Source organism: Leuciscus leuciscus (assembly GCF_965113295.1).
Source record: "Leuciscus leuciscus genome assembly, chromosome: 20".
Classification (NCBI taxonomy): Eukaryota; Metazoa; Chordata; class Actinopteri; order Cypriniformes; family Leuciscidae; genus Leuciscus; species Leuciscus leuciscus.
Window position 1 is genome coordinate 37,134,940 of NC_138744.1, and position 24,646 is coordinate 37,159,585.

The 24,646-nt window shown below is 37.3% G+C and overlaps 1 protein-coding gene across 1 annotated transcript in view; it reads right to left on the reverse strand.

The window, feature by feature from the left end:
- The window catches only part of plcl2 (phospholipase C like 2), a 58,645-nt gene that overhangs the window by 27,477 nt on the left and 6,522 nt on the right, over nucleotides 1–24,646 (reverse strand). Inside the window, exon 2 of the mRNA XM_082150062.1 lies at nucleotides 5,641–8,127. Coding sequence (XP_082006188.1) covers nucleotides 5,641–8,127 — 2,487 coding nt within the window. The remainder of the gene's footprint in view (nucleotides 1–5,640; nucleotides 8,128–24,646) is intronic.

Consider the following 24,646-nt stretch of genomic DNA (forward strand, 5'->3'; position numbering starts at 1 on the left):
ATATTAAATAACCATAACATACTCATTAATGTTTTTGCTGGCAATATAAAATTAAACAACAATTCAAACTGTTCATTTAAATGATTCTTGATTCAAAACTCTGATTCAACCATTTATTAGCATTATTATTCAGAAAAGATAAAGTAATATGTGGCACTTTTTAATATACAGTATATATATATATATATATATATATATATATTAATATTTAAAAAATTAAAAATGCACTGGAATAGACTTGGGTGGTATCCAAAGACTTTAGGATAAACTTATAACAATATAACAATATAAAAGTGTTTAAAACACACATATTTGTGGTACACATATAGTTAACAATTTATTATTTACAATATATTAAACTATTTAGACGGAAGCTAGTAATTATAGTTAATAAAGTTTTAAATATGGATATTTTTCTTACAAAAACCCAGAGGGCCTTTATTAACCCCCTGGAGCCGTATGGATTATTTTTTTATGATGGATGGATGCATTTTTTGGGCTTCAAAATCTCACCCCCCATTCACTCCCATTATAAAGCTTGGAAGAGCCAGGATATTTTTAGATTAGTGTTGTCACGATACCAAAATTATTGTTTCGATACCGATACCAAGTCAAGTATTGCGATTTCGATACTTTTTCAATACTTTTCCTGAAAAGGGAGAAACACTCTTCAAATATCATTGCTGTGCTTTATTTTAAAACCGGGACAACATTCTAATCATTTAACACACTAATAAATGAACATATGAACAGCAGATATATTAAACATTTGAACAAAATATGAAATATAAAAATATAAAAAATAAATTAGAGCAATGGCATTCAAGGTAAAAAAAAATTATACATTTAGCAGCATTATCTCATTATCTCAATAAGAAACATAAGAGCTTTATCTTGATTCTGAACTTTGAATAAAAATATGAACAGCGATTATATTAAACAATGTTTAATATTGGTAACATATGATAAGCCTCATTGGTGATATATTTGACATGTGGGTAGAGAGTTGTGGAAGGCCTATACTTCATGTTAAACATAAATATATAGCAGCAAAGACAACGTCGGCAGTGTTGACGGCAAAATAGGCTACAGAATAATTCGTTCTGTATTGAGAGGTGCAATATTTGAAAATCGATAATATTTTTTTAAATTACATTTATTGTATTTATGTCAAAACTTTCAAACATCAAAATGTCACTTATTAATATGTATTCGTGTCAAAATTACATAGAAACATCTTTTCCTATTCTATTTTGCCTGGAAACGCTTCCAACACGGTTGCGTGTCGCGTGAAAAATAGGCGTTCTAGAATGCACGCGTTTTCCGCGCGTCTCGAGCTGCGCCCAGACGCGTGTGTCACGCAGGCAGTTAACATGGGAGCTGAAATAAAAACGGACACAACACGCAGCCAGTGTGTCGCCGGCCTTACAAATCTGGAACGCGGTCATTCTTAGAAGTATCGATACTAATAAATGAAGGAATCGTGACGTTTTTAATTTCCGATTTACTTTTGAAGTATCGGTGCACCGTGCAACAGAGCAAGGTAGGCAACGTACCTCCATATGTCACTCCTCGCGTCATCTTTTTCTACGAGTCGTGGACCACTTGTGCTCGCACATGCAGCCATCTCGCTGTAGTGTTTTGTCACATGACATTGACAGGGGCAGGTTCTTTGCTGCGTGCGTCAGGAAAAAAACACAGACGTCCATAGGGAGGCGTTGTTTTGTTTTTTTAAAGTATCTATACTGATAAATTTAGGTATCGTGACGTTTTTAATTTCCGAGTATCGCGATACTTTTGAAGTATCGGTACACCGTGCAACACTATTTTAGATATAACTCCGGTTGTGTTCTTCTGAAAGAAGATAGTCATATGGATGGCTTGAGGGTGAGTAAATCATGGAATGATTTTTATTTTTGGTTGAACTATCCCTTTAATGGTTTATCACTTTCGAACAATAGGTGGCGCTGTAACCAAATTGATGTGGTGTGGTCAGCGTAAGGTGACAATGACAGATGCAAAGTTTGGTATCAATGTGCCAAAGCATTGCAGAGATACAGCCTCAGAGTCATTGAGTCATCATGCCTCGGTATACGAAAACGGTTTCGTAAATCGACACGAAAACATTTTGCTAACATGGTCTGATGATGATACGATTCGATTTTGGTGAAAATCAGACAAACGGTCTAGGAGGAGTTTGAAAAAAGTAGGTTTTTAAAGAAAATCATAATGGCGGACAGCGCTGCACAATATTGTAGAAAATTGCGATAGCTCATTAAATAATGCGATACAATAATGCTTAAAGTGTGTAAAATAAACTTAAATTATCTTTAAAATATATTTAAAATTATATGACCTACATGTGTTTCACATTCTTTTTGTGACAAGAAAACATCCCTAAACTTCTGCCAGTGAACATCAGTGTTTTACTGTATATAAGAAGTGTTATTTTAACATCAGTGTAAACCTCGGGGTTCAGGGGTTCAGGTTATCCTACATTAGGGTTATTTAACAACACAAACTCAATAATCAAATATAAAAAATAAAACACTGCTTAGTTTTCACTGTATGAATTATATATATACTGATTCTTATTAAAGCTACAAAAGTTATTCAGCCGAGAGCAGCGAGTGATTTTCTCTTTGTCTTTTGTTCATAACCCTAGTTATTGCAAGCTGTTGCGATATGCATATCACATAATATACATTTGCGATATTTCGATAATTCGATATATTGTGCAGCCCTAATGGCGGACAGAAAGTTCGGCCGACTATAGCAAATATTGGTTGCTATGTTCTCGGCATGACTCAAGGAATCTATTAAGACCAGATTCATCACAATAGGCTAATTGAAGTTATTAGTAGGGCTGCACGATTAATCGCAATTTCCATGTAATCGCACTTAAACCGATTTGGCCCTAATACACAGTAGCACCTCACTGCAGTACACGAGATCCAGGGGGCGGAGTTGGATCCAGATCTAAGGGGTGGAGTCCGAGATCCAGGGGGCGGAGTTGGATCCAGATCTAAGGGGTGGAGATTGGTAGGTTTAGGGGTGGGTTTAGGGATCAGGGGGTGGAGATGGGTAGGTTTAGGGGTGGGTTTAGGGATCAGGGGGTTGGAGATGGGTAGGTTTAGGGGTGGGTTTAGGGACCAGGAGGTTGGAGATGGTAGGTTTAGGGGTGGGTTTAGGGATCAGGGGGTTGGAGATGGTAGGTTTAGGGGTGGGTTTAGGGATCAGGGGGTTGGAGATGGTAGGTTTAGGGGTGGGTTTAGGGATCAGGGGGTTGGAGATGGTAGGTTTAGGGGTGGGTTTAGGGATCATGGGGTTGGAGATGGTAGGTTTAGGTATATCTAAGGTGGGAGGAGTTGGATCTGGATCCAACTCCTCCTCCTGTATTTTGTGTTCTGCAGTGAGGACCATCTCCTAATACAAAGCATCAAAATAAAGAAGCTGCATTTAAATATTATTTGGATTATAACTGATCCTGGAATATGAGTCAAGGTCATTCTGACAAGATTGCTATATTTGCATTCTAAAGGCAACAGACCAAAATCCAATGAAGGGGAAACAAATTGAAACACCATCTGCGGTATAATCTTAAAACGACAAAAAAAAGAAAAAAAACACTATTTCCTGACTTCAAAATATTCTCAGTGCTTTCCTGTTATAAGAAAGCGCTCCTTTTATCCATGAGACGGCCTAATCTCTTCTTAAGGGGATATAACTGACACATGCCTCAGGACATACTAACCCTGTGTTATGCAACATTTTCCACATTAAATATTAAAAAGGAATTTGGCTGATCTCCTACCTGTAGCCTATATATGAGTATATTTTCAGTTTTCATGGCTAAATAAGGGACTGCGGTTGATCTTCTAAGTATTTTGTGCCAGTCTAACAAGTTGTGCAACATCGAGGAATTATAACTGATTAAAATCAGCTCTTTTGTTTTTTGTTTATCAGTGCCAGAGATTTCAGTTCAAATGCTCTTGGCCTTGTGAAGAGAAACGTCCTGTAAGCTGTGCTTCCTTCTCAGGGTCGACTTTCTGATGTGCACTACATTTGAGAAAACTTTCTCACGCTACGAAAAGAAGATACTTGCGACAATGAAATAAGGTTGGAGAGTCTTGGCAAGCTTCAAACTAAACATTAATCATTTGCATACTTTGCAGACACTGAATGGGTGAATCTCACAAAACCTTCCCAGATCATATTTCACCTAAAAATCTAAAGAAAGAAATGACATATTTTCCTTAATCGTCCTACAAACTAGACCCCAGACCACCCAAATCTCATTACCATAATGCAGATGTTTTTTTAAATACAGCGATGATTTTTTTCCAATAAAATATTTCACTAAAATAAGAGGTATATAGGTAAAAATAATATACCTAAAGTCCCACAATAAAACCAAACCACAGAATGTCATTACCATACTGCAATATGATTTTATTTATATTGCATTACAGCAATGATGGTATGCTGCTTTAAATCAAAGAAAAGAAATGTATGTTTATGTATAATTTATTTTGCCATTATATTTAATATATATTTTTAAATATATTAAATGTATTTCCTCTTATTTTAGATTTTGGGATGAATGCAACAATATTCATCTAAGCATGCTACTTGTGGGTTTATTGTGTCTTTGCATTCATTTCCACCTTATTTTGCAACACTGAAGTAAGCGATTTTCTTTGAATGTGCGAGACTTCAGATCCATTAAAGGTGTGTTATAATGCTCTTTTCACAAGCTGTAGAATAAGTCTCTGATGTCCCCAGAGTGTGTGTGTGAAGTTTTAGCTCAAAATACCCCACAGATGTTTTTATATAACATGTTAAAATTGTCACTTTTTAAGGGTGAGCGAAAATGCACCGTTTTTGTGTCTGTCTCTTTAAATGCAAATGAGCTGCTGCTCCCGGCACAGTGGGCGGAGCTTCAAAAGCTTGTGCCCTGAAAATGTAAAAAACTTTTTTGTTTATGTTTAAATGTATGTAGCTGATGTGGAGTTAACTATCTTCTAATGATTGATTAGCATATTCTGTCTTGATAATCTATAGATTGTGTTCCGGGGGCGGGGATTATGTACATTTTAGGGTTAGTGATGTCACTAACCCAGGAGGAATGTGGTGTAGTCCATACCAGCCGTTTGTTGTAGTCATTAAAAAGCAATTTCTTTAAAAGCAAATATCTCCCTTTGCTTTGAACTTTGAGCGTTGTAACTTTGCAGATGTTGTTTATGCTCAAACATCAACATTACACACTAACTAAAGTTAAAAAAGTGAAATCATAATCAACCACCCTTTTAACGCCTATAGGTAGATAATTAGAAGAATTAAAAAAGTGCATTAAACGGTTAAACGACTTAAGCTACAAACCAGTGTGTTTATGATCATGATAATGAAATCAAAATAATATGTTAACAATTAAAAGTTTGCAATATAAAGCAGCATAACGGACTGTTTTGGTTTAGGTAAAATAACTGAAAGCAAATGACAACGGAAGCCAGACACATTCAAGTTACAAATAGCCGCACCTGTTCTTTTTAATAATAAAATAAGGTGTACAGAACCTTTCTGGCAGCCATTTGAAAACAAGTCACGATTCTGTTTCTCAGTGAGTAAGCGTTATCTCACCTGCATGTTCTCTCTGAGATCAGTGGCCTCCTTTAGTGGCTGTGCAGCAGATTTAAAGACTTCATCTACAGCCTTGATGAGAAGTATCCTCATACTGGCGTATTCCCGACCCCGCTTACTCTTGCGGACTGAAAGCCCCCTTTTGTGAGGCTTACCCCCACCACGGCGGTTAGTAATGGCCACGTGGACGAAGAGCCAGGCGTGTGGAAGGACTTCGCCCGTCAGAGACTGAAGGGGAATGTGGCGGAAGCCTGGCTGAATGCATTCAAACGGGATTGTGTACTGACCGATAAACTCGTCCCCAATGTAGTCGTCATCCAGAACGACAAAGCGCACCATTGCCAGCTCCGGAAGGTTAATCTGAAACTCGAAACTCTCATCAAAGATGGGGTTGTCGCCATTCTGGTGGACCGTTTTAGTCCTTTGCTCTGCACAATCCGCAGGGATGCCATGAATTTCAACGTAAACGTAGGGATCGACCACATCGCCTTTGGCACCTGAGCCCTTGGGTTTGGGGAAATTTTGTCCGCTAATGATCTTTATGTGAAGGAGCTGTGGAGACACTCCCGGAACTGAGTCTTTAGTATTGGCACTGAAATAAGACACCTGCTCCCTCATGATAGCTGGGCGTAGAACGTAACCACAATTGCCATTTTGTCTAAACCAGCCAATGTTGAGGTCCATCATGAGACCTGGTGTTTGATAGTTCATTGCTACTATTTGACAGCCACATTTCCAAAAGTCCTGCGGGTTCATGTTGCTGGAATCGATTCGCATTGGGCTTGGGTAAACCCTCGCTAGGAACTTCTTGTTGTAGTTAACGAAGTCACCGGGGTGGTCAGTAGCACAACGATTGGCGAAGACCTCATTGAATGAGCAGAGCTCCCAGTGCTTCTGGTTCTGGAAAGCAGTCTGAAAATCCTTAAAAGTAACAGACTTGCATAAGGTTACCATTTCGGAGAGATCCTTGGAAAGCTGGAAGTTTTTGGGTTGAACGACCGTCCGCTGTTCACTCCCCTCGTTGTTCATCCGTTGAGACATCTCTGCACCCTCGTCCTCATCCGTCACCTCACCTTCGGAGCCGGTGCAGTTGCTCGCCAGTTTCTTTCCTTTCAGAAGAATCTTTCCTTTTAAGTCCGAGGGGGACGGAAGGTAGCTGTCGTCAAGGTTGGGAGGATCCGAGTGAATTCTGTCTCCGAGTATTTTCTTCAGGTGCTGAAACATTACCTTCTGCTGCTTCAAGGAGCAGTGGTTCTCCAAGCACAGGATCAGAGGAAATTCCGAGGCCACGAAAGCATACTTGTTGATGATGTCGATGACGCTGCGAAAGACAATCTGTGAGGTCATCGTGTGGCCCGTGTAAATGAGCGGCTCATTATCGGGCCCGTCCCACACATCAAGTTCCACGCTCCTGCAACCCATCTTTAGGGCACGGATGTAGCCGGTGATGTCTGAGGGACCCTTGAACTGGTCCTCAATCAAGTATGTATTGTGAGAAGAGTTTATGTAATAGTGGGATAGGGGTTGGTTCATGTCTTGGCATACAGTTTTTTGCTCGGGATCAAAGATGTGGCATTCCCCTGACATGAGGTACTTGGTAAACCCATCCAGGGAGAGCCATCCCTTGAGTTGCCCTTCCTTTGAGGGTTCATACTTCTGAATAACTTCCACACTGATGTCTTCGCTCACCTTCGCCATGCCTTGCTCTGCCTCTAAAAAGATCATCAGATCCTTGGTGTCGAGGAATTCCTTGTTGCTTGAGAACTGCACCAGCAAAAAATAGATTTCTGGTCTCGTGCAAAGGTCGTGAAAGACTTCGATGAACTCCTCCTTGGTCACGTCAGAACCGGTTTTATCCCTCGCTTTGTGCAACTCTTTGAACTTCAGCTCGATCTTGACATTTTTCACTCCAGGACTTAAGTTCTTGATCAGCTGTACAGCTGAACAAAGACTAATGCATTTTCCCCCAATGATGTCCGCTTCGTCGAAGAGCTCACCCAGCCAGGACGCACGCATGTTGTCCTGACAGCTCTGAATCATATTAAGAGTGTGTTTTCCGTACGATATTAAGTACCTGAGTCCAGTCACCCATATATTTGCTACATCGGCCGAATTTGCCACTAAATCAAGCGATTCGTAGTTCTCCCCATAGATGATGGAGAATGCGCAGTCCTCGGAAATCTGATCCGAAATTCCATTGGCCCTGAAGGTGTCTGTGTTCTTACCGGTACGTACTTCTTTAATTGATTTTATGTCAATCTTGGCCTTGTCAGACTCTTTTTTGGACGGCTCCCACCGCAGAGACTGCATGTCGGCGTCTAGGAGAAAGTAACGGTAGTAGACTCTGGAGTTGGAGCGCACCTTCCTCAGTTCAGACCCGTCCACCATTGAATTAATGCAGTCGCTTGCACTGCTGATCTTCTTCTCTGTTGGCATGCTACTGAACGACACCGTCTTTTTCCTTTCCTTGCACCGCCTGGAACCATCCTGGAAAATAAAGCAATTTATCATCAGTATTGAACTACTCGAGATGAACACTTTCAGAAAACATGCTTAAAAGGACAGATTTTGTTTGATTATTCATGATTTTATTTCACTTTCAGTGCCTGCCGTTCAAAGGTTTGGAATCGGTAAGATTTTTTTATTCTGGTAACCAAGGCGCAAAAATACAGTAAAAACAGTGAAATATTATTACAGTTTAAAATAGCTGTTTTCTATGTGAATATATAGAAACATTTAATTTATTTCTGTGATCAAAGCTTAATTTTCAGCATCATTACTCCAGTTTTCAGTCACATGATACTTCAAAAATCATTCTAATATGATGATTTGCTGCTAAAGAAACATCTATGATTATTATACATTTTTAAAACAGTTGCTATTTAAGACCAGTAATATGCAATAAAGTAAATAGGGTAATTATTGAGTACATGTTCATTTTAAAATATAAACTACTGAAGTTGCATTTTTAAGTATGTAAATTAACATAAAATAATACAAACTATAGAGTTTTCCTGTATTTTCACTGTTGTTGTGATAATGCATCACAGTGTTGTGACCAAAAAAACAAGAACATCAATGTGTCCTTTTCTTTTATACCACCCTGAGCCTAGAGGCAGGAAAATATTGAGCTACACCAGGCTTAATTAAGAAAATAATTGCATCCGTTTCACAAAGAAAGAGAGACAAGTCTTCACTGGGGTATGTGCGGTCTAAGAAAAATGCAATATAAATGTAAATGTTCTTAGCACTATTTCTATCACATATCACATATAAAAGATGCACCGGTCGACCGTAAAGTAGCGTTTATAAGCGTGGCGCTTCTTTCTTTTACAGCCTTAACCAAGGAAACCCTATATTGCTGCTGTTCTATAAGCGCCACCTACTGTCAGAGAGAGAATCTGCATTTTATACAGTCCGTCTAATATGTTTTATGTAGCATAATTTCACAAAGCCAAAATCTGTTTGGCCTATAATAGAGCAAATAAACATCAAATTAATTTGGGGTCAGCAACCGGTATATCAGAATCGGCCCATTTGCTTGAAAAAAAAATCGGCAATCGGATTCATCATTAAACAAAGAAGCTGTATTAGGATAAAAATTGCTTGCAGTGTTTAAATTGCGTTTTTTTTTTGTTTTGTTTTTACTTCCACGTCCTTTCAGATCCGATGATAACAAGCAAGCAGAATCACTCAAGGAAAGAGAAACTACAACTGACTTCCAGCCGCAGCCTAAGATAAAATCAACTGAAAAGACATTAAATCTCTCGTTACAAACCAGACAGATTTCTGTCATTAGTCTACAGCTCTTTTGGAGAATTAGCAGATTTACATGTTGATGTTTTGTTGGAGTCTTCAATGTTGGTAATAAAAAAATAAAGAGTTCTCAATTTTGTGTGTGCTATTTGCAGTTACTCATTTTAAATGGTTGACTTTTAAGGAATTCATTTGATTAATTCTAATTCAATTCTTATATGTTAAATTTAATTAATAATTTTGCTTGTAACCCTGTTGCCAAAATTTTATTGAGTAGATTTAGTGCATTATTTTTTACAGTGTATAATTTCTAAAAACAACATTATAAATCATTATTTATAAAACTGATAATTGCATTTAAATAAAAGTAAAAGTATTTTGAGTGTAAAAGTTCACAAAAAAGTGCCAAATGCCTAAAAAGTGTTTTGAAAATCACCGGTTTCGTAAATAATCATTAGTATGTGAATCTGTAAAACAAAAGCTGCACAACTGAGATGAAAAAAGTAGTGGCTTATCTTATGTAAAAGTACTGAATTCACTGGATTATCCACAAATAGGCATTCATGCATCACATGGTTATTTAAATGACTTCCATAATCTTTTTTCCAGGTGAAAGACAGGATCAATGAGGAAAAAAGAAGCTTTAATCTACTTTTGACTGGATCATGAATACTCGGCATTACATACCAGAATGGAGTCAGATTAATTTAATAATAAATAAAAGAAAGAAAGAAAATAGAAAATGATATAGTTTACACATACAATGATATACGGTTACTTCACCCATCTTTAAGTGTGTGTAATGCTCACAATAATATTAGGCAGAGCAGAAAGTGTAGCGTTTGCTCCGGGGACCGTGAGCCCCCAGACAGAAGACTCGACATTAAATAACAGACTCATTCATTCATTTTAATTACAGACCTTTGAGCTGTATCTATTCCAACATGAAATAACAATAAATAAGACTTCTTTGAGAGATGTGTCGCTATGAATCTGTTTTCACTGTGGCAACACTTTCCAAATTCCAATAATTCCAGTAAAAAAGCATTGTTGTCAATGCTTACACTAACTACATCTGTCCTAGCCAGAACCTGGCTCTACCTGCTCATAAACTTCAGTGGGTTTTTACCCATCAGCAAACACAGGCATTCCCTTTGTCCCATGGTAATCCCAGTCCCATGAGAGGTCAGGCCAAAATCTGCCCCGTCTCTCAATATGACGCGGCACTTAATGAGAGTAATGGCCCATCATGCCAGTGTCAATGGCTTTGGTCCACTGGAAATTTACTTTAGCTGGGTCAAAGGAAATGTGCCGTCCTGCTGGAAAGAACTGAGCTTTGGAGGTTAACCTATTTCTGGTTCTGCAGTGTGAACATAAAACATCAATGGAAAAATTAGCTTTCTAAAACCCTTTTCCAAACCATATGAAATATGTTTAAAACTATTGTAATCATTTTAGACATATTTTAAATGTATAACAATATCACTGTATCTTTATGTCTGTTCAATTGTGTTAAAACCACAATTTTAAAAGCAAATTTAAATATTTATATTTAAATTAATTAAATTTATAAATAAAAAAAATAAAAAATAATATATATTTATTTTTTATATATATAATTTTTTTTATATATTTTTTTTTATACACACACACACACACACACACACATACATATATACTATTACGTATATACAGTTTGGGGTCTGTAAGATTTTTTTATGTTTTTGAAAGAAGTCTCTTCTACTCATTTATTTGATAAAAAAAAAACCGTAATATTGTGAAATATTTTACAATATAAAAATAGCTGTTTTCTATGTGAATATATAGTAAAGTGTAATTTATTCCTGTGATCAAAGCTGAATTTTCAGCATCATTACTCCAGTCTTCAGTGTCACATGATCCTTCACAAATCACTCTAATATGATGATTTGCTGCTCAGGAAACATTTATGATTATTATCAGTGTTGAAAACAGTTGAGCTGCTGATTTATATTTCAGTGGAAACTGTGATACATTTTTGAATTTGATACAATTTTAAACAGTGATACATTTAGTTTCGGAATTCTTTGATGAATAGAAATTCAAAAGAACAGCTTTTATTTGAAACAGAATCTTTTGTAACATTATAAATGTATGTACTGTCAATTCTGATCAATCTAATGCATGCTTGCTAAATGAATAGTATTCATTTCTTTAAAAAAAAAAACAATATTAAACTGCACCTTCAAAACACTATTCGTTTTCCATCTCGCATGCTTTCCTATTTCCTCAAGGAAATACAAATGTTTAAAGTGACATGCATCAAACAGCTCTTCAATAGAGCTACTTCTCAGTGTGTGTGTGTGTGTGTGTGTGTGTGTAGTTGATTATCCGGCACAAGAGTCTGTTCTCTGCGAGACCTGACGGGGTATTGTTGTGTAAGGAGCCGGAGGCCTGGAAAAACAGCGGTCAACTCTTGCATAATGCACATTCTTCAAGTCTCAAGCAGACTTTTCAAGAATTAGTCGAAACATTATCTTACGCTTTAACCTTCTCTGCTCAGGCTGACACGTTCAGGAAATGACTTGACTAAAAAATGATAATTTTTTAGACAGTGATAAAAATAACATGACACACACGACAACACCACGGACCACATCTACAACCGATACCAGCCTCTGGCAAGATCATTCGTGAGAAGCAGATCACCATCTGAGGCTGGAGACGCTCGAGGTCTCGTCAGACGGCACTAACAATATCTCACGCACTTATTTTTTGGCAATAACAAAAATATATGATTAAATGCTTGCAGCCTAACACACAGCTGAGATTTCAATGGGTTTTTGTCCTGTCTGATCAAGTTTAAAGGTACTAAACCGTTTAAAGGTTTGGGGTCAGAAAGAAGTTTTAAAGTCTATTCTGCTCACCAAGGCTGCATTTATTTGATCAAAAATACAGGAAAACTGTGAAATATTAGTACAATTTAAAATAGTTGTTTTCCATGTGAATATATAGTGAAATGTAATTTATTCCTGTGATCAAAGCTGAATTTTCAGCATCATTACTCCAGTCTTCAGTGTCACATGATCCTTCACAAATCATTCTAATATGATGATTTGATGCTCAAGAAACATTTATGATTATTATCAGTGTTGAAAACAGTTGTGCTGATTCATATATTTAGGTGGTAAATATGTTTTTCCCAGGATTCTTTGATGAATGGAAATAAATGCTTTCCATTCATCAAAGAATCCTGAAATAGAATCATTTGTAACATTATAAATGTCACTTTAGATAAAGTTAATGCAGCCTTGCTTCTTCTTAATTAACTTTCACTATAGAGACAGTAAACAAACACTCAGAATACATTATATATTATATTATATTAGACATTTTTGAAGGACATGACATTTTCCATGTCTGCGCTCTTTGACGTCACAGTTCAGGATAGCCACCACCAGTGAAAGATGTGGGACTGTGTGTGTTCCTCATCAGCCAATCAGTGTCGTCATGATGTCATTACTCCTGCGGCTCTTGAGTGGTTGGTCACATGACATTTGGTTTGCACAGAACTGTTCGACGGGCCTGTAAAATTCCCCTTTCCAAGCAGCACAGCGAGAGAAGCCAGCAGAAACAAACAGGACTAATTTAATAAAGTTTAGTTTCAGATCCTGAAGGAAAATCCCCATCTCATGTAAGCCTTAGCTGAATCCTAACTCCAAACGTTCTCAGGAAAAGCCGAACCGCATGACTAAATATAATCTGCCTGATCTGAGACGAGGTCAGACATGCGTTGACCTTTAGGTGTGGCCGGTTTGTGTTCTGAAGTCGTGTCTTTGAGGCCAGGCGTCCTTCCCGAGGATTTCCTTACGGCGTATAAGGGACGCCCTCGCATCCCAGCGCTAGAAAAACAATGCTGTAAAAAAACCCTCAGTGTCTGAACAGCCGCTTCATTATTTCCGTTAAAAAGTCTATTTCTGGCCAGTTACGTAATGACCGCCTTTTTCCAGGCCTGCTGGGATCAGGTCAGCCGCTTCATTGTTTTAATGCACACAGTTTGATTACGGTTCACATGAATGCCGACATTCCTCATCAAATCACATTACTCTGATAAAGTCCCCCTGTAGTTAATAATTTTATCCCTTAAAACTCATCTTTGATCATCAAAGTGACATATTTAAACGTTTTTTCCTTGAAAAAAAGATTCTTCATGCCATAAAATATATTGAATGTAACTCGACACCCTTGCCTCATTTAGTATGCGCGGTTGTATGAATATGCAAATTAGCCCCGCCTCCGCTCAGAGATCCACTGGTTGACGATCACACGTCGATCTGATTGGTTACAAGGTAGTTTGTGACGTCAGAAACACCAGCGATTTCAAAGCGTGTGTTTGAGACTGTCTTTGGTTCACTGCAGTTTTAAGGAGGAAATACTCAGCAATGGTGTCGACTTATGAATTTACACTTGGTTTGTCTTAAAGCGTATTAAAAACACCATATAGACACATAAACAACATTAAAAACTTGAGTTTCACCACAGGAGGACTTTAAAGATTGTACTATTTGAATTGCATAACATTTAAATGCATTTCCATAACTTGTTCATCCAAAATACACATTTGAGCGTTTATTTTATTACACTTTTATCTATTTGAATCTGTAGTCTGTACAATAAAGTTTTCTCCAGCAATGAGTCAGAAATCTCTCTTTTACAAACACCAGACTTTATTACAGTCTTTATTCTGAAGGGTTTGTTCAGATATCATTCGCCTGGTTTATATGAGGGCTGGGCGATAAAACAATAACAAAAATGATCATGATATCATTTTCCTCTTAAGTCATAACCAAAGTTTGATAAGTGTTCGATATAATGTTTATGGACTATGCAAATAATGCATGAACATCACACTGGTGACAATAAGTCATATAATAACTGATAAGCACTGCCTTTGCTGTGCATGAGAAACATTAAACAGCAAACGCACCAAAAGCGCATTTCTTCTTTTGAAAGAAAAGTTTTAGCCAGGAAAGTTTTCTTAACGGAAATAGAATGTTAGTTTTTGGTTTGTAGAACGTTATTCCAATGTTATACTAACGTTAGTCTAACGTTCCCCAACCCTCATTTCATCATGTTTATTCTTATATGTGTGCATTCAGACATCTTTAATCATAAACAAAACAGTGTTATATGGACGCTTATAATCGGTATTAAACAAATCATATCTTTTATTTATTTATTGTTTAATTAATAAAAAATAATCCAAGCACATCAACCATTAATTTACATCAGCATCCCAAATCAAGCTGCGTTCACATGTGCATTTCCACGAGACAAAACATGTAATATTAATGTGTGAAATGTGTCTGATGATAAAACCACAATTAACTGATTTCTGCAACTTTCACTTATGGAGCAATTTGACATTTATTGTAATAATTATCTATACTGACATATGAACATTTTGACCGTTCTTTGGCCCCATCGTCCAGCCCTATACAACATTTTATTTCTAAAAATATGGTGATGATTATTATTTTTTCTGTTGACAATATTTTCTGATTTATGAGAAAGATAAATCCAAAAATCCCCTCTGAAAAAACCCTCTAACTCTAATGTCAACAAAATCATGTTCATTTTGAAACTGCATTTAACCAATGTTCAGATTTCTGTTCTGCAAATGTATGCAAATAGGTGCATATTCATTTGATATTTAGAATTTGCATATGTAAACAAACATAATGTTTCAGAAAACTGGGGACAGTACAGTGATTTCTATTAGTTAAATATCCATTGGTAGTGTCTTGCATTACATTTTTTTTAACTCTGATATATGATTCTCTTATTAACCATATAAAAATATGAATGTTATATAAAGGAAATATTGATGAAAATATTAATGCAACGGATTTTTAAAAAAGCAAAGAACAGGTCAGTTACTTTAACGAAAACACGTGTCCTGTGCGATCATAATTAAAATAATAGTTTCAAATCAAGATTCACAAGCAGTTGTCTATTGTTCTTTGTTCTATTGTTTGTTCACACACACAGATAAAAGCGAACACGTTAATTGAGGGATTAAAGAGAACGAGGGACAGAGTCATTAAAACAATCCAACAGAGGGATTTTCAGTGTATTTTTGTCCCAAAATTTCCTCTGTGTTTGTCTGATAAGGGAGCGTTCTGCGCTTCCACCTGATTATAAGTCCCTAATGGATTGAAAGCTGTTTTTTTCTGGCTAACTGCACCGTTCTGAACGGCGTGTCCCTGTGAGATATCCACCGGGGAGGCGCTATTTATCCGCTACTCTTCAATATGTCACTTTTTGTGATTACACTGCAGCCCAGATTGTAGTGCTTTACTGAGAAAAAAGGGCTGACATCTGCTGGATTGTAATATACTCAACACATTAATCACAATAACATGACAACATCCGGGTAATATCCGCTTTAAAAGCCTCTCCAGCAATGCTGGCATGAAATACAGTAACCCTGAAAAGTATTTGGACACCTAAGCCACAATTAAAAATGCATTAGATTACAGAATACAGACATTACAAAAGCAGCATGAGCGAGCAAATACTGCACAAGCTTTTCTCAGAAACAACGGCTCTTAACCGACACGTCAGGGCAGTGTTTATGCAATAGAAGTATCTAGTGAGCTGCCAGTGTTTTAAAGTGGCCCATTATGCTTTTTTTGGGGGGGGATATTCCCTTTAATCAGTGTGTAATACAGATGTTTTGTGAATGTTGAAGGTCTGCAAAGTTTCACAGATCAAAGTGCAGATAAATATTGTTTTTGCCTCCCAAAAGAAATAATCAATTCTGAACTGCTGAAACGAGTCAGTGACTCCAGTCTCACTTCAGGCTGAACCTACGTGGGTTTGTGACTAATTTGCATAATGCCAGCCTATGGCTTTCATTGGCCGCCGGTGAGCAGCGTCTCTTAGCTCCGCCCTCAAACACTGTAGTGTATCTGAGACTGAAAGAGTTTGGTTCGTGTTGTTCATGTCGAGATGTCATGTTGTTCACAGAAAAGTGTGATTGTGTGTGTGTGTGTATATATATATCCACTTCAGGGGCTTTCACACAGGTTAGTTATAGGAACTGAATGGTTTCCTAGGGATGTTTTCCTGGTTGCATTCGCACCACCAGTTTGAACTTTAAAGTGACATAAAGAGTCTCTTGCGTCTGGCCGCTCTGGTTGTTGTGCAGGACTTTTATTTTGACGGCGCTGAGATCTTCATTAGTTTGCAATCTGTTTAACAGTCCTATCTTATACGTTATTGATGCCCAGAAAATACATAATCATGTTTCGCTTCAGCTAACGCTGTTTTCCGTGTTCGTGGAGTAAATATAAAGCCTATAAACTGTGTTTACACAGCTTTTTAAAAATAATGGGTGCCAGTGTTTCGCATGCGTTCTGCCAATAAACTACACTTTACGTCACTGGTAATTCCTATTGTGCAAGTAGGAGCTAAATGAATTCCCCCAAAAGTCGTTGCAGGAACTAAAACCTAAAAACGCTCCAAACATGCCAAAAAGAGGGTATTTCCACTATTAAGTATTGGAACTATAGGACACCATTGTAACTTTTTGTATCACTAGGCGCGTTTCCATTACAGATTTGTGCAAAACTTTTGCGTTTTTTTCTAAATGTCGACAAAAAACGATTGCGAAATTACGGTGTTTCCATTAACCGATGTTATGCGACTAAAACTTGCGATAAGTAAAATCATTCCAAAAATCATGGTAACGGACGTTGGTAGATTTATGTACTATATCCCAGCCACTGCACTGATCATTATTATTAATCTAAGGAGATGTATGTGTGTTATCCAATCATTAATGGTAAGGAACGACCCTTATTATACGTGTGAGCGGCACATATGAGGAGTTTCTGGGTGTTTCTCCCTCATTTCTGCTTCGAGGTCTTGATTGTGGCATTTATTTGAGGTTTAGAATCCAGTATTCCTGTAATTGTTTTGTCTTTTATGAATTTAATAAAGAACTCTGTCTCGTATTCTGTCCAAACACACCGCCTCATCTACGTCAGCTGACCTGTAAATGCGCAAACACTGTTTCCATTGCAGTTTTGAGAATATTTCTTTTTCGAATTGCCTGAAAAACCTCGTAAAAACTTTTTTGCAATAAATGGGAGTTTTTGCGAAATTGACGTGTTTCCATCGGGCGTATTTTCAATTCGCAATTTCAAATTGCGCAATTTGAAGGGTAATGGAAACGCGCCTACTGTGTCAAGCGCTGAGGAAATTCATTATCTTAAAATTCAAATAATGGGCGTTTGGTTAGTAGGCGGTCGACCAATCAACAACAGACTGGGGCATCTGACCAATCAGAGCAGAGCAGGCTCTCGGAAAGGAGGGGCTTAGAGAGACTGAATCTTCAAACTAACCGTTTGAGACACTGTGAGAAAAGAGCTGATTCTGCAATGTTTATTATTAAAAAATGTAAGTGTTTTTGGCCTTGGATGCATGTAGATTTATTGAAGAAGACTCCAAAACAAAATTAGTAGCCTTTAAAATAGCACAAGAGAGGAGTTTAAAACAGGTTTTGATTGAATAACTTCACAACAAGGATCTCAAATGAACTATATCTGAAGACGAAAACTTTCCAAAGTTGTGCATGGTCAAGCAAGATGGAAGACAAAGCATTACAGAAGGTTAAGGAATCTTTAATCGGTCACTATGGGACACGTCCAGTGAATCATGATCCAACTTTAACCTCCTACACACACCGACGCTCATAAAACATGTGAAGTGTTCCTCTCAGCTCAATAATGGTGGCATGGATTGCTAATTGAGTCCAGCATTACAGAGTAAAGGACTGACACAGCGGCTATTGCACTTCAAACACGGCCGTCTCTTTCTGCACACAAGAGCTTTCCTGTGAAGAAAGCGTCCAATTAAAGTGTTCCCCGATGAATATGAAAATTAAATCTGAATGCACCATGCTGGGCGACTCTTCTTTATCCTCTGAATGGATGCAGGCTTTTAAAATGTATGTCTTTCACTACCCGAATAAGAAAACCCTTTAATCACGGTAAAGAAACGTTTAGGGGTGAATCTCACAAAACCTGTCAAAAACATCTTATATTATGGGGAAAAGTGTGTTTGTGTGTGTGTGTGTGTGTGTGTGTGTGTGTGTGTGTGTGTGTGTGTGTGTGTGTGTGTGTGTGTGTGTGTGTGTGTGTGTGTATATATATAAAATCACACAGTATATATATACAGTATATGCACATACACACAGTCACACACTTTTCCCCATGTGTATACACACATACACATATGTATGTACATACACACAGACTTTTCCCCATGTATATATATACACACACACACACACACACACATGTACATACACACACACTTTTCCCCATGTATATTATACACACACACACACTTATAAATATAAATTTATGCTGATGCACAATTTCTTTTTGTTGTTGTTGTTGCTTTTATTATAACATAATAAAGAACTTAACACGTAACCATTGAAAATAATGGGAATTACAAAAAATAATAATTTGTTCCGTACTCATTACAATAATAAGAATTTAGAGGGAATTGTGCTTAATAACCATGGAAAGAACATGGAAAACTATTATAAAAATGTCAATGTTTCTAAAACTCGGTTTCATTTTCTTTGCATAAAATGCATTTTATATATTTTTTTATTTTGAGGTGAAATACGACTTTTCCCGTGCAATTCACCCCGAGTTGTATCCGCAGTCTGTGTTTGCGTAGAATAAAAAAAATAAAAAATAAAAAAGTCTAACCAGACCTTTCTGATAAAAAAAGAAAAAACTACTTTAAAACATTTATTTTCAGAACATACATGTTTTATTTAAAAGTCACTTGCCGAGGAAAGTGGCCGCACTATCTGCACATTTACATAAATGTGTCAAATATATAAATAGCAGTTCAAGCTACTGATTTATTCACATATAGCAGGAGGCATTAGTTCAGAGCCCTGAATGTGTGACACGGCACATATAAAGATCTCTGCTATCGTGATAAATGAAGCATTCGATGAACACTGACCGTTATCTGTCTCGCCGATGCCTATTAGGCCTGGTTTCTATCTAATCCATATCAAGTGGCTTATATAAAGACTGAGACTGAATGACGCCACAAACAATGAATAGACCATGAACGACGTGGCCGACCTAGAACTGAGTTCACTCATTTAACACACAAGTGTTGAGCTCAAAGTGCACATTGACCTTTTTAACGGCGCACCACACCTACTGGACACGGCACAGCTTTCATTAACTAGACACGCAGAGATGATGGTGATGTTACTTGTAGAGCTGCAACACAGACTACATGAATCATATTGTTTAGGGTCGAAATACAGTACAGGCCAAAAGTTTGGACAGATTTCTATTTTTTATGTTTTTGAAAGAAGTTTCTTCTGCTCATCAAGCCTGCATTTATTTGATCAAAAATACAGATTTTTTTTTTTTAATATTGTGATATATTAGTACAATTTAAAATATTTGGTTTTCAATTTATTATACTTTAAATTATCATTTATTTCTGTGATGCAAAGCTGAATTTTCAGCATCATTACTCCAGTCTATCACATGATCCTTTAGAAATCATTCTAATATTCTGATTTATTATGAGTGTTGGACACAGTTCTGCTGCCTAATATATTTGATGAATAAAAGGTTAAAAAGAACTGCATTTATTCAAAAAAATAAAATAATTCTAATAATATAAATCTTCTTTACTATCACTTTTTATCTATTTAACACATCCTTGCTGAATAAAAGTATTGATTTATTTCAAAAAAAGAAAGAAATTACTGACCCCAAATGACTGACCATTTGCTTCTTTTTTTATTTATTTTTATTTATTTTTTTATTCATCAAAGTATCCTAAAAAAGTATCACAGGTTATGAAAAAATATTAAGCAGCAGAACTCCAACTTTGATAATGAATCCTCATATTAGAATGATTTCTAAAGGATCATGTGATAGACTGGAGGAATGATCCTGAAAATTCAGCTTTGCATCACAGAAATAAATGATAATTTAAAGTATAATAAATTGAAAACCAATTATTTTAAATTGTAATAATATATCACAATATCAATTTTTTTTCTGTATTTTTGATCAAATAAATGCAGGCTTGATGAGCAGAAGAAACTTCTTTCAAAAAAATTAAAAATAGTAACGTGTCCAAACTTTTGGCCTGTACTGTATGCATTAAACTGATCTAAAGAAAATCCAGCTTTTAATGTTGTTTATATGTCTAGTGGTGTTTTTAATACGCTTAAACCATGTGTAAGTTCATAAGTCGACAGCATTGCTGAGTATTTTCTCCTTAAAACTGCAGTGAACCAAAGACAGTCTCAAACACACGCTTTGAAATCGCTGGTGTTTCTGACGTCACATTTGACATTTGAGCTTGATTTTCATAAAATGCTAGTTATATTGACGCATGCAACTTTCTGACCACGTATAAAGCCACAATACCGACTTTGACGACGCAATGTTTATTTAGTAAAACACTAGGTTTCCGCCCCACAGGAACAATACATATATAAATGTGTTGTTTTATCAATCACCAACACCATCATATAGCTTCCTATATAACGTTCACATCAAATGCAACTGCTTTTAATACAATATCCAGTTTTAATACGCCATTTGAAGCTATGCATGTTTGTGCAATTTGGTTATATTTTAGTGCTCTGTGCCGTAGGACTTATTCCTTATCAAAAAAAGCTTCCGTGAGATTAATATTGTCATGTGTTTCCAGCTGCTGATCTTCTTCATAACTCGACGGAGGAAAAGGCTGACAGACTGACAGTGTTTTAAGGGCACAGACTGGTCTGAATCAGCAATAACAGCCGTTAAAAGTGCCGTTTCAGTCAAATAAAAGAGAATAATGCATCTATGCAACAAAGACAGAGATAATGTGTAAAAACAAACACTCGCCTCACAACACCTGCGTTTCAGTCGGAGCGTTTTACACGTTTACAGTGCAAAAATAGCAACTCGTTAAAGTAACAGGGTCGCCCTCAAATTACTCTCAGGTCATTGTTTTAATCTCAAATAAGAGATTTGCACTAATTTCCTCATAACCTTGCACTTAATCTACGCTGTTAAGAGTTTCTAAATTTGGTGTTAATGTAGCTGACGCCCCTGAGAGACCTCCTTTCACAGAGCGAAGTGAGCAAGTCCGTTAATGATGAAACCACATCCTCTGACAGCAGTGAAGCAAACACACACACACATACACACACGCTTATACCAAGCGTGGATTAGGACATCAGCAGTCCTTCAGCAGAAGTTACTCACGGGTTACACACTCCATCCAGAAACGCCCTGCTTTTTAATTCTTTCTTCAAATGAATGTGGATGAGAATGATTGTGTTTCTCTCTCGTGCTTGTAAAAGCTCTGGGTCGCGCGGTGCGTCTAATTCAACCTAATTTCCTCTTGAAAGCTACAATGCATCTTAAAAAGTCAAATTGCAATTTATACAGAGAGAAAATTACCATAATAACAGTCTCTGCGGCATTTGCCTGAACTACAATTACTATTAAATTGACATGATGGATCTTGTTGGAGACATCGCAGTTAATGCATGTGCTGCACTGTATTACACATGCAGAATTATTACTAAAATATCTGAGCTTTAATGAATAGGCAGCGTTTCAACAGTCCAGGCAGCTTCCAGAGAGATAGAGATCAGTTGTGAGATCAGGACAATGTCAAACAGCAGAACTGAGATTTACTCAAGAAGTTTGTTGCAAGACTAAAAGCACGAGTGAAAATTATACGTTTTTTTCAAACATATGGCCTATAGGTCACAGTTTATTTCAATCTAATAAAAGATATCTGGACAAAACGAGAGCTTTTCTAGAGCGGTGACATTTATAATGTCACAGAAGTTTTCTATTTCAAATTCAATTGAACTTTCTATTCATCAAAGATTCCTGGGAAAGGAAATGCATCACAGTTTCCAGATAAACCATGAAGCAGCAGATCAACTGTTTCCAACACTGATAATAAGAAATGTTTCTTGATCAGCAAATCATCATATTAGAGTGATTTCTGAAGGATCATGTGACACTGAAGACTGGAGTAATGATGCTGAACATTCAGCTTAAATAAATTGCACTTTTCTATATAGAAAACAGCCGTTTTAAATTGTAATAAAAATGTACAATATTACAGTTTTTATTGCATTTATGATCAAATAAACACAGCCTTGATGAACACGAGAGACTTCCCCAACCACAAGGGTTTGAACTTTAGTGCATATATGATGATATAAAAACAAACATGCATGACATTTCTCATGTAAACATGTAAACATTTGACATTAGTTTTATCTGGTATAGAGCTGGTAAGTCCCGCCCCCTCCGCTAACCCCCACTGGACCTCTAGGTTGAAAAATCGTCAATGCAAGTGAATGTGAGAAAATAATAATTTTCTGGTCCCGTTTGAATTGTGCCATGAATGTGAACATATGTTGCCTGTGAATTTTTTATATAATTTTTCATGTTACGAGTTTGACAGTATATTGTATGATTCTCTGGCTAGCAGTTGTGGAAAAGACATAACGAGAAAGACTACATGTCGCCTATGTGACGTCACCCCATAACACATTTCCCCTCCACTTGTCAAATCGCGGTGCTAATGCTGAGATAATCTATGGAGACAGATCGAGATATCTGTGTGTTTTGTACCCAAATGTCACCATTCAAACCAAATGGGCTGTTCTTTCTCCAGATTCCCGTCTGATGTAAAAACTAGGTTGTAGTCCACAAAGTGCTCTCACACAAAGTCTAACCGTATCAAACTTCTACCCGCTAAATTCTAGCATTCTTCACACGAAAAATTATATTAAAAATTCACAGACAACATATGTTCACATTCATGGCAAAATTCAAACGGGACCAGAAAATAATTATTTTCTCACATTCACTTGCATTGACAATTTTTCAACCTAGAGGTCCAGTGGGGTTAGCGGAGGGGGCGGGACTTACCAGCTCTATAGTGCATCATAGTGGACGATAGTGATGCTCCGATTGATCGGCCGCCGATCATGATCGGCCGATTTTGGCAAAAAATAGCTTGATCGGCAACCCCCAAAAGATCAAAAAAGCCGATCACGTGACGTAAATAAGTCGCGCAACTTTTCCGCATGCGCGGCAACACAACAGCAGAGCAGAGCTTGCTTAACAGTGGCAAAATGAGTTCTCCTATGACGGCAATTCAATAGCAATTATAAACGAGCGCACAACTGATGCTGGCGCGCGCGGTAAATGACATTCGCGAGAGGATAACAGATCTACGCGCGAGGAAACGGGAACTCGCGAGCTCATTCAAACCCTGCGCGGGCGCATGACATCTCTGCCCTGATTATTCCCCACACTCTCACGCTTGATCTCCTCTCGCCTGCTGATTTTGCTCGCTCGAACACTTTTATTTTTGGCAGTCGAGGCGGCGGGACTTACTGTTTTAATAACCTCAAATGTCGTTGTCATTATTTTATTTTTTGGATCTGATGTAGTTAGTTCCTCAACTACATCCATTGTAGTCTGCCTGACCCCTCTTTGTTTTGAAAAATTATACTGTGCCTTATTTGGAAAAGGTGGCCTACAGTAGCCTTATGTTATCTTGTTTTCTAACTACAATTAAATAAATATTGGTGGTTCTTCAAGATTTTCTTGACTCTAGCATATTTCCATTCTGTGATCGGCAGTGATCGGCAATCGGCAGATCATGATTTTGGTGATCGGTAATCGGTGATCGGCCCCAAAAATGCTGATCGGAGCATCACTAGTGGACGACAACCATTTTTTTTTCTGGTCATCACATCTGTGACGTCGACCAATAGGAGCACAGCATTCAAACGTGGTGAAACTAAAGAGACGATGGTATTGGTGCTGATATTATGCGATGGAGGAAAGAACCCGGACGGTAGTGTACATACATACTCTGATGTTTTAATATCTGTATTAGATTAAAGACCCTACCAAATTATGATAGAATTAAACCGTTCTGACTTAAATGATTTATAAAGGAGAGAGAGACAGTATTGTCAGTGGTGCGTATGTGGGCGACGCGGGTTTGAATCCGGCTTGTGTCATTCATTTCCGGCTCCCTCTTTTCTCCCTGTCATTTCCTTTCTAACCATCCCTATCATTACACCGGGGAAAAGAACAACACATGACAGGACTTGGAGAGTTTAAACACAACTCTAGACTGAGTCACATGAATCATCATGTGT